This window comes from Sorex araneus, chromosome 1 (genome assembly GCF_027595985.1).
Source record: "Sorex araneus isolate mSorAra2 chromosome 1, mSorAra2.pri, whole genome shotgun sequence".
Classification (NCBI taxonomy): Eukaryota; Metazoa; Chordata; class Mammalia; order Eulipotyphla; family Soricidae; genus Sorex; species Sorex araneus.
In genome coordinates this window covers 214179990-214198893 of record NC_073302.1, presented here as the reverse complement: position 1 = coordinate 214198893, position 18904 = coordinate 214179990, and the positions used below count along the sequence as shown (strand labels likewise).

Below are 18904 nucleotides of genomic sequence, written 5' to 3'. Positions count from 1 at the left end.
TCTCAGATAATTTTAATTGATCAGCTGGAACTTTACTTTCATAAGGAGACTGTTTACAATTTAATGTAAAAGAGTGACTAAAGGATACTCCTTCAGAGCAACTGAACTTGTATTTCTAAGAGCTGTGCTTTTGGCCATAGGTGGTTTAAATGACTTTAAAAAACAAATGAAATTGTTTGACAGGTGAAGTTAATACATTGGCATGGAGCTTTGAACATCAAGTTTTAAAACTGAAGTTGTGTCAAGGTAGATAATAGGAACATGAATGGAAAGAGTGAAAAAGAGCAATGGAAAAAATTATAGGGCCAAATTCAATCCATTACTATCAAAAAACTTTACTTTAAAAATTGTATTCCCTTCTTCTTAAAGACCTTAGCAATGTTAATTGTTTTCTTTTTGTAAGTTTTAAATCTCTTTCCTTGTTCTTTCTTCTTCTCTCACTCTTCCCTTTTTAATTCCAACAAGAATTCAATAGATCCAAACAAGTTTGTTTTGTAGTGGGGCGAAGTGAAAAACTGTCAGTAAAATTCAAAGCTTTTCAAGTGAAAAAATCATGAATTATTATTTTTCTGGATTTTGTTGTTTTTAGTTTCTGTCTTTATCCAAAAAAAATCACAGTGAGTCAGTTTCAGCTATAGACTATGTATTTTATGTATTCTTTAATAATAATATACAATACAAATTTTATGTAGACTATAATAGTGAATGTGTGGATAAATATAGAAGAATTATCATTCAGGAATCCTGACTGACCAAGGCTGCTAGAATTTTCACCTGGTCAGTTATCTTCTACCTGCTTTGACCACCTCTTTTCCTGCAGGGCTTTCATAGAGTTTTCTAGAAGAATAACAAGTACAACCAATATAATTCCTGTTACAGCTCTCCCTTTAATCAAATATTCTTAAACAGGTATTTGACAGTACAAATTCTTATCAATCATGTTAAGGATGTAAGGGCAATAAAAGGAAATTATTCCTTGAACACAATGAATTCCCTCAAGGAAAAGCCACAAATGAGAATTCACATAGACTTATATGCCTATACTTTCAGCTATAGTGCAAATTGAAAATAGTTTAAGAAAGAGGAAAATAAATTCTGTCATATGTTACAATGTCTAGAATGTTGCCAACTATTTTATGTTACTAGAAACATAAAATAATATTACAGATTGTAGTTAATTAATTCTATTCTAAACAGAGAAGTGAATGACGTGGAGTAATGAGGAAAATGGCTATAATAATCCTGAAATACACAGCAGGGTCTGCTTATAGCCATGCATAACTCATAGGGTAGAACTTATCAAATAAAAATAACTAAGAGATGCAGCAACAAGAATGTATTCATTTTTAAACAACCTAGAAGAGTTTTACTCACCTGTGAAATAATAGTTTTGAGGTTTCATTTCATGCCTTAGTCTCTTAACATATCACATGATTCTGCACTTTGTTGGGAAAATTCTTCCTAACTTCAGGATGTGAACCGCTCCTCTAACTTTTCCTCATCTATATTATTGCTGTATTTATTCCAGTCACCAACATCTCAAATTCTAAGTCAATTATAGTAACATAAATAGCATGCACTGTGCCTTTTCTTGTTCTTCATTCAGAAGTGAACATGATCTCTTAAATAAGTTGTGTCATGTCACCTCTATTTAAGCATACAACTATTGCTATGGCAACTGAAGCAAAATATAAGTGTCTCACCTTGGTCACCCTGACCTAGTGTGCCTTTATCTTAAATAGGCCTTTTCCCATTCCCTACCTCTTTCACTGTTCTTCAGACGCACATTCTATTTTTCCTCCAAAGTGCTGAATTCATTACTTTCTCTCAGGGGCATTCATGGAAAGTTTCTTCCTCAGAATTATTCATTCCTGTTTCCTCTCATCATTTTTTTTTCTCATCTGTGTCTTCCTTCTCAAAAATGTATTCAGTAATTACCACCTCCAGTCCCAAAAGGACTTATCTTGATTGCCCTAAATTATTTCCTTTTTTTCTGATAGCATACAATATAATTCATATGTTTTCAAATTGTCTAACAAATATTGTTGAATTAATAATATCAGCAGGAAATGAAAGGGGGGGATAAAACATCCAGGAGGGGTAACACACTGTAGAATAAAAATAAGTATAGAAATAGAATGTTCTCAATTTTTTATTTTATTTTTTTCTCAATGTTACATAGTTGCCATGCTTTCAACCATATAAAAATTTTAGACTGAAATGTTCTGACTTCTTAACTTGGTAATGTTGACTTCTGTGCTATGACAATACAAGTAAACAGTAAAAGGGCTTGACTGAACTAGTAAATCTGTGCACACAATTTTTTAAATAAAACTCTGAGAAAGATGATGTGTAATACTTTCACCTGATGAGTTAAAGACTCATCCATGGGGGTTATAGTACAGCAGGTAAAAAACTTGTTTTTGTTTGTGACCAAATTGGTTTCCATCTACTTACTGCACCTCATATGACCCTATAAGGTGTGATCTCTGATCTCTGAAAAAAGAGCTAGTAGTAAGCCCTGTACACCAATGCTTGTGCCCCAAGAATTAAAAAAAAAAAATAGCCCATGAAGTTAATTATTATTGCATTTTCAAAACATGATTCTGAGATAAAGGTCTTTAAAATTAATAGAGTTGAATAAAGAAGATATTTTAATAGGTATACTTCTTATTTTTGACATTTTATATTAATGTAATATACTATTAAAAGGCTTAGAAAACAAATACAGGTGTGAGGTCATCTTAAAGCCGAATGATTTCTGAATCTCAAGGATTTATACTTTAGCAAAAATTTGAGGTTCTTAATAGGCTTGCTGACTTGATCTATGGGAATACAAGTTTCAAAAAGTTCTTTCTGACAATATCCTCTTGCTTCGCATCTTTGTTTCTTTATACGCCGTATTTCTATGAAAACAGATTATTCAAAGCCAGTTTCTGTTGCCAGTTTTGTACCTACAGTTTTTCTTTTTCATAAATATCTTAAAATACCATATGAATACTCAAAGCAAGCAACTACAACCAAGTTTCATTTCTCTTCTCTCCCCTCATTTTCAGTTCTCTATTCTCATTTTAAGAAGAAAGGGCTAAGATGACAAATTGTCATTAAAGAAAAACTCAGCGGTAGAAAAATTCTTAAGGAATTATGTATTCGTATTTCTAAAGTTAAGCTGTCCAGGACGTCTGGAAGGACGTCAATGCAATGTGGAAGAGTTAGGAAAGAATGTCCTATTGATTGTAAGAATAAAACAAGAGACAGTCTGTAGTACCTTGATCTCACCTAAAGAAGAAGAGTATTCTTTGGACTAAAATGAGGTCGCATTTCAACAATGCACGGCTTTGGTCTGAAGGCTATGCCAATCAGGACAGTGAGGTGCATGCAACTCAGGGAGAGATATTTCACTGTTAATATGAATGAAATGTAAGATAAAATGTAACATTGATTTCTCAGCAAGGAAATAAGTTTTATCTTGTTCAAGAAGTTTCTTGACTTTTTAAATTTTTTCTTGTGACGTTAGTAGAAATCTCACAGGAAGAGTACGTTTTCAACTCACTTTCTATACTTCATATATGATGATATTGTTTACATGCAAATGGAAGCTTTAATAGGAACATGACTATATTCAAACTTATATTTGAGAAATATAAGATTCAAAACCTTGATGGTGATTATAGAAACTAAAAAAACTAATTATCGTTTCTATAGGTATGGTACAACTTTGACTAATGCATCTTTATGTTTACTCCTAAACCTGAAAAGTACCTTAAAGAAATCTCATTATTCAATAAATATGAGTGGCAGATTTTTTGAACAATATAAGTATCACCTCCCTAACCAACTCAAATCCTTACTTTTTCTCAGAGATGATGCTTGCTCATCGACTCTATTAGAAATAAGCAACTGAGACTTAAACCTGAAACCTTTGTAACTTTCCACATGGTGATTCAATAAAAGAAAAAAAAAATTAAAAAAAGAAAGAAACAACAAGTTACTAGACCCAATTATTTAATCATGTCACTGCATTATTTTTAGTCATAACTGAGCATATAATTGGGGACTAAAACTTTCAATGCATTGTTTGTGAAAGTTTTTCTTGCCATATTTAAAGACACTCTTTTTGCTGTTTTCTATTTTATCCTCAAAATGGTATCCACTAGATATCCTGTACTGAAAGTCTTTACTTTGAAATACCATTGCAAATATATTTTAATTAAAAATATTTTAAGTTACAAAAATCAGTTAAATAAACAAGTAAAGCAAACTGAGTAAAAATAATGCATTTCTACTAAAAATTTAGTAAGATTACAAAATCAAAGTAATCTTTGAGTATAAGTGAATTCAGATAACATATTTATTCTAATACTAAGTTCTTATGCTCTCCCATGACATAAATAATTTCAACAAAGCATATTGAATTTGTCTGTCTCTTGTGATATAAATATGGCAATGGTACACATAATTTACCTAAAAAGCATGGATTTAAAACACTATGCATAGACTTTTCAGAAAATATTAAATCTTGTCCCCCAAAAATTCAACTTCCAACATATTCTGCAAGTTTTACTTTATATTTTTTCTAGAACACACACTCTACTTGTTACCTAATACCTGGTTCCCTATTAATTGTTAGTGTCAAGCTTTGAATCAGAAAGGTCCTCAAAAATACTTAGGTGTTGGGGCTGGAGCAATAGCACAGCAGGTAGGACATTTGCCTTGCAGGAGACCGACCTGGATTTGATTCCTAGCATCCCATATGGTCCCCTGAGCACCTCCAGGGGTAGTTCCTGAGTGCAAAGCCAGGAGTAGCCCCTGTGCATGGCATGAAAAAAAAAACCCAAAAAATTTGGTCTCCTTAAAGACAGCTTAAATCAAGAGGTGGGTGGGAATGAGAGAAAGACAGACAGACAGGTGAAGATAAACTGCTCTTTTCAATGACTGAAGGTCTAGATTTACTTTTATGTGTTATAAAATCTTCTGAGATTTACGGGTCTTTTCTCAATATAGATGGTTTCAATATATTTGAGAAAGTGATTAACATTTAATTCAGATGAGAGAGCACAAAAGAATTGAAATAGTATGGAACTATTATTGCAAGCACAACACTTCTTCAAAAGTGAGGGAGTAAATGCACTCACTACCACACATGTAAATTAGTCTGAAAAGTAACTTTAAAAACTTGAAATTTTAGGCATCCAAAACATGGCTCAGTGGCTCAAAGCGTTTAGTTGGTAAGGGTTTGATTGGGAGCTAAAACCGAACCATAAATCTGCTGAGGTGACCTTACAGCATCACTCTTTTAGGCCCATAATGAGGGAGAGAAAGGGGGAGGAGGAGGGGGAGGGGGAAGGGGGGAGGGAGGGGGAGAGGGAAAGGAAGGGAGTGGGAGAGGGGAAGAAAGGGGAGAGAACTCTAATTTTAAGATACTTTCAAATGCTTTTTAGATTTTTAAAAAATAATTTTAAAAAAATATTTAAAAGGTATAAAGTGTATTTAAAGTATAAAAAGTATTTAAAGTATAAATACTAGAGAAAAATTTATAAAAACCAATTATTTCATCTCCTTTCAAATAAGTGGACAAAAGTCCACTGAGACATAATTACTATAATGCAATTTCATTCCTATTACTTTAGACATGTGCATGGTACTCTGGTTTATTCAAGGAATAATAAATCATATGAACATGTGAAGCAATTCGACATAAATGTGCATAATGTTGGTCATTTAGCTTAATTTTGTCTTCTCTTGCCACCAAAATAACTCTCCAAACTAAATACTTCATTTGCACGCATTATGAATCAAGGCAGTACTTGGTTAATATTCTTAGGTTAAACATGAGAGGCTAGAGCTCTTCAGGAAATGTATGAAAGTATTTTGAACTACCCAGAGTACATATGATAAATTTCTGAAGAAGTTTGATCCATTATGTGTTCTACATAATGCATTATAAAAACAGTCATTTGCTTTACTTCTCTTTAGGATTTTTGCTACTAAGACATGAGCCCTTTTTCAGATTATAACCAGTGGGATTATCATGATTACAGTCAGCTAATAGGCAAATTTAAAATACAAGTTGACATTTATTTTTTCTAACATAAGATTTGTTAAAAAATCAAAACAAATCATAAAAAGAAGCTAAGAAATCCATTTACTAGAAAACTTGATAATATAGTATAAAATATAGTATAGATAGTATAGTTGATAGTACAAAAGTAATTTTAAAGTTTTCTCTCATATTTTAATCAAATATTTATTCTTTAGTTTTAAATACAATTTTTATTGAAAAACTCTTGAATTTTCAGAATAGAATGGTGTTTTATGATTTTAATGCAATGTTATTTAAACTGTATGCTATGAATATACGCATGAATGTATGTATGCATGTTGTATAATGAGAAGTTCAACTTGCTGCTAAATTTGTTTAATAATGGCATGTGTGGATATAATCATGTTTAACTTTTAGTGCTAATTCTACTTTCTTTGAATGCCTATATCTAGATTGAAGACAGGTGTTTCCTTTGTACAAGAATTGTTTTGACAGACAACCAGAGACACTAGAAAAAAATCTATCAATGCCTCTGGTAGGTATTTTTAACTCACAGAATTCCTATAACTAGGAAAATAAGAAAGGACCATATATTTCACCCAATATGTAAAAATTAATAGTAGAATTAAAAATAATCAGTGAATATAATTATACAGGATGCAGGGAAGGTATAGTGATGTATTCATCATTGTAATATTGTAATAATTGTCATAGAAGGCAAAGTTACATTCAGTCTAGGTAACTTTTTTTCTTTTTCATGGTTTAAGTGAAGCTATTTTTAATTTATATTTCATGGAACTTGTTTAGAAAGATGTAACGAAGGGAAAAATAGGAATGTGAATGTAAGAGAGGACACAGTCTTCTCCAGAGTGGAAAAAAGCGAGCAAAGAAACATGAAGTCAAGCAAAAAAGATAATTGTCCAAGAGAGAACATGAGCTTGAAGAGCAAAAGCCTTCCAGATTACTTTAAATGGAGCCTATCTTCACTGTTTTCCCTAGGCTATAAAAAAGAAATTGACAAGGAAACAGGCAACAAAATAATGTTCTGGATTCAAATACACTTACTAATGAAATGTAAGCATGTTTCTACCTTGAATAATAAGTAGCATTTAGAAAGTGCCATCTTATTTTTGAGAATACATCATATCATACATTATCTACCTATTCTGAGTTCCCACACATTTGTTTTTAAATATAACATGTTTTAATAATCTAGTACAGTTAATATGTTTTCACTAATAACTTCATATATCATTCTGCATTTAAATATGTAATTATATCAACATTTCACTTTTGCAGGTATATTTACATTATTTATCTATGATAATATTTAATATGATATGCATTATGAAATATGATTATCTATTTATTTTAAGGATATATTATGTGTCTAAAGGTATTTTGACCCTTTGAAAGACAAATTTGAATTCAGTGTTTTCCTACGTTTATCATTTGGCTTTCTCTCACTTAATCAGTTTTCTGCAATTCAATTTTTCTTCTTGTTTTAACACATTTTTCCTTAATTTTCCTATTGACTCATTTTCTTCATTCCATCTTCCACATGAGCTTGAGAAAAAGAGAAAGAGGATGAAGGAAACCAGAATAGAGCAAACTAAACCCAAGATCTGAGGGCACTGTTAGTGTTTCCATAAACACTAATGGCATTTATGGAATATGAGGGAGAGGTACATGGATAAGTTTAGTCTGAGTAAAGAAAGATAAGTTTTTTACATCACATTGTTTTCTGTGATTTATAGACATGCATATGAAAATTATTACAACAGCAAAAACTTAAAATACTTGAAAATATTTCCTCATCTGAACAGTCAAGAATTTGACCTACTCAGAAATACTCACTTTTAGTTATCTCTACCCCTTCTCATCAGAAGTTTGACAATTTATACTTCCTTTTAAGTCTTAAATCTTATTAAGCAATACTTTGATATGACAAGACATTGTTATATGACACACCAGTTGCTCCCCAGTGAGTATGATTTCTGTATATTTTTCTATTAGGAGTTACAAAGATGTTTCCTTTTTCAAATATGATACAATCTAATAAGAACTGACATGTCCATTAGCTTAACTCTGCATCAGATCAATATAAACTAAGAAAATAAACATTATGGAGTTGAAGTATAAGTGGGTGTATATAAACTGAACTGGAACATACAAGTACCTTTTTTGTTTCTTTTGTAACTCATAAATCCACAATGAAAAGCAAGGGTGCTATTTATTTTATTCAGTTTAAGTAGACATCCATTGACCAACAAGTATTTAGAGAAGTTAAGATCGGTTTATAATTTTGTGGCAATAAACTAGCTCTTGCATTAGAAAATAAACCTGTATAATTCACATGTCTGTTTTGTTCTTACAAAGACAATTGACAGAACCTGTGCAGAGAGCTTCATCTCATTAACCTCTTTCTTAAGTTTATATCCCCATATCTTCTATTTCAACGCTTCACTGCGGGAAGTTTGTCATAATGCAGCAGCACCTTCTTTTTTAACTTTCAACAACATCTTTTTTTTTCTAAATGGGACCCACCCTTTTCACTTTTTATAAGCTGTGACAATTACAGCTTTTTTTCCTAGCAGTTTTAAAAGTTGTGTTAAATATATGTAACAGTGGTAAAGTGTTGGTCTCTATTTTTACTTACAAAACCTTATAAATTACATTTTGTGCTGACATTGTGAAACAACATTGTACTATCTTACTTTTTACTTTTTTTAATAAAAGCAGCGGTCCTTTAAGTGTTCCCTTTCTATTTCTTCTTATGTCCCTTAACCTCTGTGAAACTGACCTCAAATTATATTTTGTTTATCTGAGAAGAGAATCAGGGCTTTATATGCTTAATTTTTTATTTCCTGTAAAATTCACTTTAGGTATTCATTGCAATGATAGTCGCAAATGCCATTTCCTTATCAATGCATATACAGTCACCAAGGACTTGCTCTGGTGAGGGCAAAGTTCAGGATATAGAATATCCTATAGAAAGAGCCCAGCAGCAGTAAGCCAGTCTGCCATCACATTTTGCTAGCACAGAGGGCTGAAAACCTTCATTCTGTTCATTTGCTCAGGTCCAACTTCAAACATTCTTCATAAGAAAGCCTGAGAACTGATGGTTCCAGATCAAAGAGATCATCATTCCATGTTAGAGCCGTGCACCACTTCCATTTTATCAGTACAGTGTTCACTGTTCCACACCAACTTCAAGGCAAGTTAAGGCAAGTTCAGAAGCGACATAGTTAAGTGGCAATGTTACGTTCAAAAGATTATCACTCTGATAATATCACACTTTCTAAAGGAACTCATATTAGTCTTTGTTAGTCAGGAAAGAAAATGGTTTGTGTATATACCTTCAATGACTATAAGCTGGTTGCCAACTGTAGATTGAGTCGGAACACCAAAATTCATCCCCTTACTCTTTGCTATAATCAAAGAATAATTTTGTCAATTTGCATTTTCCTTATTTGTTAACACTAGGATCTAGGTATCTTTCCTGTCTCATTTTTTTTTCTAAATAGACTTTATATAAGGCCATACAAACTTCTGTTATGATTTGTAAGGAGATTTCTAGTTTTCTTTAAGCAGTTAACCATTTCAGTGCCAACGACCCAAATATCCATCTACTGCTTTCTCTCTCTTTCTAAGATCTGTGCAACGGTTGTCTCAAATACCCAAAGTTACACAGGGATTCCTGGGTTTCCAGATTAAAAGTTTCAGAATCCAGCTTTGCAGTCATCCCCAACTTCTCTCTCCTCTACAAATCCTCCTGCAAATTTCCTTTTAAACTTCTGCCTTTCACCAACTATTTGAAACGCATATCAAGAGCCAGACGCCTGTGATGGCTAGCTTTTCAAGTACCAAGGGCCTTGCTCTAGACCTTTGGGTTAAAAATAAATACAAATTCAAAAAAGTCGAGTCAAATAGGTGCCTGTCTTCACAGTGCCCTGCACGACCGCCTAGGCGTCGGGAATCACCGCGCTTTCTCCCCAGGAAAATGACAGTTTTACAGACAGGGCTCTAGCGGGCACTTTCTCATCTCTGCACCCACCAAGGGGGGCGGGGGAACCGCAGGTCAAGAACTTCGCGTCGGAGCTAAGTTGAGCGAGACCCCACCTAAGACGAAGGCAACCCCGAGCCCTCCACAGCAGCAAAGCCCCAAGCGTCGGCGGGGAGGCAACTCCTGCAAATGCCACATGCCCCCCCCCACCAATGCCAACCTCCGCAGCGCTGGGGATGCGCGCACCGAGACGCGCAGTCAAGCGCAAAGGCACCGGGGCAGCGGGAAGGCGGGGGTGGGGGACAAAACCCGGGCACTGGTCGCCGGCCAAAGCGGGTTGGGGGTGGCGGGTGGCAGAAGCGGCTCGGGACTCGGGCACCTGCTCCAAAACGGCCCCCCTCGCCCCTGCCACCCCCTACCCAACCCGAACCCGGCGCGGGGCCGCAAGGACTTAAGTTTCAGCACTCACTGCGCGCCCGCGGCGCCCAGCCGGGGAGCCAGGACAGGGACGGGGACCCGGGCGTGTGCGCTCCTTACCTCGCGCAGCCCCCGCGGTCAGCACCTTGGCGCCGGGCAGTAATCCCGAGAGAGTGAGGATGGCCAGCAGGAACTCGGACATGGTGCCCTGTCGGCGCGGGAGCCGGCGCTGGACACGGCCCGGCGCGGCGGTGGCGGCGGCCCCGAGCCCCGAGCCCGGCGGCGTCATCTGCAGCTGTCACCGGGGATGCTTCAGCGCGGAGCCCGGCCGGTCCGCCGTCTCCTGCCGGGAGTGGGGTCTGGAGGTGTGAGGGATGCGCGGTGGCGCCGGGAGAGAGAGAGTGTGTGTGTGTGCGTGCGCGTGTGTGCGCGTGTGTGTGCGCGTCTGTGTGTGCGCGCGAGCGAGCCGCCCGTGTGTCTTGACTTTTCGATGCAGGGTACGTCTGATCTTACATCACGCAAGAGGGGCAGCGAGAGATGCCAGCGGATGGGAATTTACTGATGAATCACCGGGTCCAGCGCACTCCCCTCCGTCGCCCCATCAATCACCTCGATTACTTAGTAGGAGGCGTGGAGCACAGCGGGGAAAGACCCCCCGCGCACGGACAGCGCCTCAGATCCCAATTATTGCTCGGTCTCCTTGAAGGCAAAGTAACTCCAAGCGGGGGTTCTGGAGGGATTGGGGTCTTGAGGGATGGGGGGAGACTTCTGCGTTGGACTGAGCCAGCCAGACGCCCAGGAAGCCCCGCATTTAACAGTCAGTTCGGAATGTGCAGCTCTAGCGATGGGATGCTTTTCTAGGCAGAGCAGATTTGTTCGTTTTGCGCCCTGAAACCTTCCTTCTCAGAAAGGAAGGACATGCCAAGTGACTGGGCTGCTCTCAGGGAAATGGTGTCCTCAGCTACACACCACACACACACACACACGCACACACACACACAAAAACAGTCACGCAACACATTCTCAATTGCATGTTCCACTAGTAGAATGAAAAGCACCTGGGGACCAAAACGCACAATTTAGTGACTCAGCAGAAACAAACCTCCAAACAACCCTAAAAGTCATTAACCATTGCATAAGAAAGGGGCATGAATAGCAAAACCGGCTCCTCCCAAGCAGGCAACCATGGAGAGAAACTGGCAATTTGTTTTACTGTGAATGCTTTTTTCCAGAGGACTATTTTCAACTTGTTTAGAGGGCTTTAAGATTGGTTTTGTCTTTTTGTTTTCTTTCTCCGCTGAACAGAGGTGTTAAAACTTTCCCAAACCATCATAGCAAACAAAATAAATCAGTAGAATTAGAGGACAAAAAGTTGTTTGCAGGTTACTTAAGTTTTTGAACAGAATCATCATCCGCATATGTAAAAATTTGGCAGGCCATTCAAAAATCACTAACACCTAAAAACTCAGAAATCTTAGTGGCTGAAGGATTGTATTCTGTGACCATAATTCTTAAGAACAAATGTTGGAGTGGGGGAGGAGGGAAGTGATTTGTATTTTAAAACCCCAATTGACCAAGCAGTAGGGAAAACTATAAGAAAACAATAAAACTCAACAACAGGGTGGTTGGGAGCTGAAGGAAAGATATTTTAATGCATTGATCAGCTGACTGACTGGGGCATTAGAGATGAAAGCTAGCATTAGAGTGAACTGTTTATGAGAGTAAAATTATGAAGAAACATTTGGATGCTCCCTTGGAAACCATTAACTGGGACTAGATCAAAGAATACAGAGGTGACTATCAGAGACTTTGCCAAGGAAATGTGAAATTCACCTCTTTATTCTCTCTATGGTTATAAAATATCTCCTCTGTCCACTTTTCTAGGTTTAAATTTTTAAATAATCTTTGTAAATCAAATAACTTTAAGTCTCATTTTTAAATGTATGCTTTTCTTCATCTAAATTTGTTGGCACATCTTTTAACCTAGCCATTTCTATCATTTCACAGTAAAATTATTGTACCTCACATAAAAAATTCATGAACTTTGAATGTTTTGTGAGGCAGAGTATAGAGAATATGAGAGTGAAGAAGAGCAGGAGGAGAATGAGGGAAATACTCAAAAATGAATACCATTCAAAGTAATAGATATGTCTCCATGGTTCACAGAACTTGGCTGCATTCAGGGATCACTCTAGGTGGGACTCAGGGGGCCATATGCAATGCTCAGGATGCACCCCCAGTTGTGTAGTGAAAGACAGGTATTCACTCATTGTTGCTGTCTCTAGCCTCAGCTCTGCATTCTATAAACTTCATGCACGCCAGGGGAGTGAAATGTTTTCCTGAAACCAGTCCCTTTCATCAACTAGTAAAAAATACATATTCACTTCAGTTTTGGCATTAAATTCAAGAATCTGGGTGTAGGAAGATAGCTCAAGTGATAGAGTAAATGCATCTGTGAGGCTCTAAGTTTGATTCATAACAAAATTGTCACACAAACATCACTGGAGATGGTCTTTAACTACAAAAACCAACCAACCAAAAAAAAAGTACTCACAAACCTTGCAAAAGGCATTTAGAATATTTTTCTTTCTATACTCTCACCAATGGATCAGCTCGAAACTTCCCAATATTATCATCTCAAAAATTGCTAGTTTTATGAAAATATCCAGTAACAATACAACCAACAGTACAACTCCATCAATATGCTATATTCTAATACATAGAATTCTTACTCATCAATCTACTAAATGACCAATTTATGCAGGATAAGAAACATAATTCAACACTAATCGTACCGTCAGAGATTTCTGCGCATATATCCTCAGGTTGCCTAAAACTCAATAATGGATAACTTTATAGATCATAATGCCTTAATGAACAATAACAAAACAAACATTGGTGATGTAGAGATAGAACAGAGAATAAGGTGTTGCCATATAGGGTCCCCTGAACCTTGTCAGCAATGAAACCTAAGAGCAGAGCCAGGAGTAAACCCTGAGTATCTCCAGATGTGGACAAAAACTAAAGAGAAAATAAAACCAAAAACACAGATCTCATTTAGATCCCTTGACCAACTGTTACTCTGCCCTGGAATGAAAGAACATATTCTATTGACCAATACACTGTGTTCTGAATCTTACAGTAAAACAGAATTCTATTTTAGAATAAAATCCAATTGCAATATGTGAATGGCATGGCTAAAAAAGGTGCTATTTCTATACTTATAGCTTCCTACCTATTGTTAAAAAGCCTTGTAACCAAGATGAAGCAATGACAGTGTTAACATATTTTATATAAGCTGCTATCAATTTGAGACTTTATTGTGCTTATGTGATAAACAATTTTTACCAAAGACCTAAAAATATATAAAACTACTACTATAATTTGATGAAAACTGAATACTTACATATGTGTCTCTGGTCAACTCTAAAAATGCATTTAAATGTATGCCAAGTAAACAATTTTAAACAAAATGCCTAATATAGACATGGATTTAAAATGTACATAGGACATTAAATATTAAATTTAATAGATACATATTTGTTTAAAGCTTAAATAAGGCTAGTGTTAAAAAAAAGATAAATTGTCCACATATAATCACTCATAGATGGAAAATGAATGGTGGTTCTCTTCAAAATATTCCTAAAATCACTAATTTATCAAGAAAACCCCATAATTTTAGCTTTTTTTAGTTGATAAATGCCACATTTTATTTAAAATAAAATAATTTATTCCAATTTAAATGGTTATTCATTTATAATGAATTATAAATGCAAACACATAATATCTATTAAATACTTTTATTTTCCATCATATGATTTATTGAACAAGGAAATTAATAAGGTATATTATTAGTGAAGAAGGACTAGCTAGATTACTGCTAAAATTGTTTGTTCCTATGGTCTATTATAATTTCTTCATTCTCATCAATGTTATTAACACTGAGAAGTTAAATAAATTAATTCATCAAAGTATAGAACGTTGTGAAATCTCTCATTGAGATAAATTAAGCAAAGTAGAACCAATAATTCTTACGTTCTAGTCTAAAACAACCCCAAGAATATTAATTATCTTTCAGAGATAATCTTAAATTCCCAACAAGAGTCATATTTTGCATCTATTTGATCAAACACCAGTGTTCATTTCTGATAATTAAATTTTTTGTGCTGAATTTTGTTTGTTTTCCCTCACAGTACCAGTTCATCTCTATACACATGAAATTAATGTTAGGAGAACAGTGGATATCTAAACAAACCGACATTCACAATCTGTCTCATGGAAGTGATGTGTGTGAAAAGGAGAATTGGCCTGAAATTGAGGTTGCTGGGGATTTGTGTAGCTATCGTTGCAAGGAATGCAAGGACTCTAACACTGCCATTCCTTTTAAGAAAAAAAAAAAACATCAAATAAAGGAAAAATGTTTTGTTTTCATTTTATTTTTCAAAATGCAGCAACAATTCAATACTGTTAATTTTCTTAATTCAAAAGTAAAACAACTTTTCTTCAAAATGGTTCCAAAAATATTTGTTAATATGCTGATTCAAGTTGGTCAGGAACATTGAGACATATAAATAAAACCTTCTTACAACTTTAAATCCAGCCATCTACGAACAGCAGAATAGAATGTAAAGTGGAAAATAACAGAGTGATTCAATTATTTAATTCAACCAAGTAAGTAAACCTATATTTTAATAGATAAAATTAGTCCCTTTTTATGAATCTTGGTTTATCTTTAAGAAATAGAATATCTGAAATTCTTTAAGACATTCATATTATAGTGGAAAGCACATCTGATACTCTATTATAAAATGTAAGAGAGAAATAGTAAAACTTATTAATACTTATTTAATCATACTTGTTTAATTGTACATTTCTTATGACTCTTAACATTTGACAGTAGGAGGAGGTAACTCTTACTTATGTGGCCCATCAGGCAATAATTATATTCTGTAATAATAATATTTACTTGGCCAGAGAAATAGTACAGCCTGTAGTACACTTGTGTTGCATGCAGGTAGGTAATAGGGTTCATTCCCCTCACCCCATGCACCCTGTATGATTTCCTGAGCACCACCAGGAGTGATTCCTGTGTGCAGAGCTAGGAGTAAACCCTGAACAATGTCAGGTGTGGCCCCCAAAGAAAACAACAACAACAACAACTACTACTACTACTACTACTACTACTACTACTACTACTACTACTACTTACTACTACTACTACTACTATAGACACAATAGGTTAAATCTTTTCTTTTTGGATATGTCTTCAGAAGACATAAACAGCAAAAGTGCAATCTGGGGCTGGGGGCAAAATTCTGAGAAGAAATAGGCAATTGAGAAATCACTGTGACTCACCAAATCCTTGTAATATTTTGCTCGTGTGGAAATAGCCCTTGAGTTAAATGCAGTTGCTGATTATAAGACTTGCTGCTTTTGATGCTTTTTGACATTGACATAATTGTGGTCAAGTTGACCTTCTCTTTTATTGCTCTAGCAACAAAATAATTATATTTTGTGCTGGAGTTTGGTTGTCAGTAGTTTCTGGTTAAAATGCATTTGTATGAATAAGACTTTAGAAGTCTTTTTTATCTGTACGTAGCTACTTCTGTCCAATGGTTATGTTTCTGCTTTGTAATTTAGTGAAAACCTCTTAGTTTGTCCATGAGAAAAGCATCCAAACCATCAGTTGCAGTTTACCACAGTTTATAGGTGAAAAGGAAAAAAAAAAGCCTGAAGTCAGGAAAGGTGGACATTTGGAAATCATTCGTTTTGTGAATGTTAGTAATAGCCCTTGAATAAATTTCTGTTTTCTATATTTTTCACTGAGTTTCATTTGTATCCCTTTCTATCTACCCAGATCAGAGGGGCGGTTGCCCAGAAGGTTTAAATTCATTCATTCACCAAATAGCTACATATTATATAACAGCCAGTGCCTTCAGCACCGTGTAAATAACTCTGAAGAAAATAGACATGGTCCTTGCACTAGCAGAGTTTATAATCTAAATCAAATGTCATTTCTGTGCTAATGGGCTGACTTTACAAGATCTTGTAGGAATGATGCCATCGTAAACCACAAGTATGACACTTAAGTCTGCAGTGAGGATACCCTCATAAAATCAGAGTGGCATCATTCTTAGAAACTACCTCAACAAATAAACCTATAGTGAGAAACATGTTTCCTTTAGAAATAAACTCTGAATAATAAATCAAAAAATATAGTCAAGTAAGTTGAGTCTTGATCCATCACTTAGCTAATTGTAAATCACATCTCTTTTAATCTAGAACATGATAGCAAATTCAAATTCAGAAATTTTCACAACACAGAACATATGAAAGTACTACCCATATCCTACACATTCCTTTGCATTGTGGAGTAACATAGAATCAAAGTTCAAAAAGAAAAAAAATAAATTATTCTTTTATTCATCTAGAAGTCCACTTTTAATCATTTAGAAGCTGTATTCAATTCTTTTGTCCCTCTCGGAGAGCCCAGCAAGCTACCGAGAGTATCCTGCACGCATGGCAGAGCCTGGCAACCTACCCATGGCGTATTCGATATGCCAAAAACAGTAACAATAAGTCTCACAATGGAGAAGTTAACTGATGCCCACTTGAGCAAATCAAAGAACAATGGGATGACAGTGCTACAGTGCTATAGTGGTGTTATAACATCATTGGCCTCATATATACACACAATATACACATAATGTTTATTTTAGTATTTTATTATAGCATCTATTTTATTTATTTAATTACTATATTTATTCAGGAACACTTCACGCACTATTTTCCTATTTATCATTATTTCTTGTTTCGCATCCAGATTATATTTTTCTTAAGGTTTTTCATATAATCTTTGGAATTTCACAGTTTCTAACTCTCCAACAATATGAGCCTATGTCATGGATTTTTGCTTACAAATATGTAATTTGTCTTGCTGCATGTCATTGTCTTTTCACTGCTTTCCTTGAATTCATTTAGCATTTCTTACATGTCACTCCCTGTTTTCATCTGCCACAGAATACGTCCCTATATAGAAAGTAGAAACAATGATATAACATGATCAAGTACAATGATATAACAATGATAAAGTGCAGCTGGTGTTATCAGAACTATATTATACATAGCACTGTCATCCCGTTGCTCATCGATTTGCTCGAGCGGCCACCAGTAACAGTAGCGCCTCCATTGTGAGACTTGTTGTCACTGGTTTTTGGCATATCAAATATGCCATGGGGAGCTTGCCAGTCTCTGCTGTGCAGGCGAGATACTCTTGGTAGCTTGCCGGGCTCTCCGAGAGGGATGACGGAATCAAACCCATGTTGGCCACGTGCAAGGCAAATATCCTATTGGGGGGCTGAAGCAATAGCACAATGAGTAGGGCATTTACCTTGCACTCGGCCAACCCGGGTTCAATTCCCAGCATCCTATATGGTCCCATGAGCTCCACCAGGGGAAATTCCTGAGTGCAGAGCCAGGAGTAACCCCTGTGCATCTCTGGGTGTGACCCAAAAAGAAAAAAAAAAAAGAGAAGAAATGAGACCACGGGCAGAAGCAATAGTACAGCGGGTAGGACGTTCGCTTTGCTTGGAGTGATAGCATATTATATATAGTATTGATAATATAAGTTAAGGTTAAAAAGTGGAAATTAATTTTCATATTGTCTTGGGTTATTAATTTTTAATTGATTGTTACTTATGGGAGAGTTGGTTTATTTTTTTCTTATTGGTTTGGTGAGAGAAATAATAAACTATATTTTTGTTCTTTTATGGGAAATGACCTTCATAAATTAAATGTTTTCCATGACCAATTAATTAAATTTAGAATACAAGTATCAAAGGTAGTGAGAAGGAAAAAGGAAGAAACAGGAGAAAAACAAACTTTTTTTTTTCACACTTAGTCTTGTTTAATTCCCACTAGAAAGGATTTTTCACAGTCTTATTTGGACATAGTGCCTGTCACAAAATAACTACTAAAAAGATGTATACTGAGTCAAATTATGCCTAATGTTTAGTTTTTACATTTTAAAAAAGTTTTCTTTGAAGAAGACATAAAAAAAGCTTTCCCAAAACATTTTTAAATAGAGAAAATAATTTTTCTCAGGTAGAAAATTTCTCCTCCCCTGTAAAATTGTTGTTCTCTTATGAAAATTATACTTCTTAATCATAATAAAAACTCAAATGCATAAGGAGTTTTCTAGTCCAAAACAGAATGCCCTAATTTTGTTTCAAACCTCTTTGTGGGAAGAAAATCATGACATTTGGACCTAGATATATTTATCAAGTTTGTAAAAATGTATGACTTTATGCATGAATACTGGGAAAGTTAAATTATAGTAGAAAGACTATTAAATGCTTTTATGACTTTCTATTGCTACATTGTGCACTGTTAAAAAAGACTTTACCAAAGGTATTCAAATTGTCTGCAACATCTCCTAT

At 35.4% G+C, this 18904-nt stretch overlaps 1 protein-coding gene across 1 annotated transcript in view; it reads right to left on the bottom strand.

Annotated features, from left to right (window-relative positions):
* Nucleotides 1–11892, bottom strand: part of LRP1B (LDL receptor related protein 1B) — a 1943003-nt gene extending 1931111 nt beyond the window's left edge. The window contains exon 1 of the mRNA XM_055124030.1: nt 10587–11892. Within this exon, the coding sequence (XP_054980005.1) occupies nt 10587–10755 (169 nt within the window). The 5' untranslated portion in view covers nt 10756–11892. The remainder of the gene's footprint in view (nt 1–10586) is intronic.
* Between the last annotated feature and the right edge of the window lie 7012 nt (nt 11893–18904).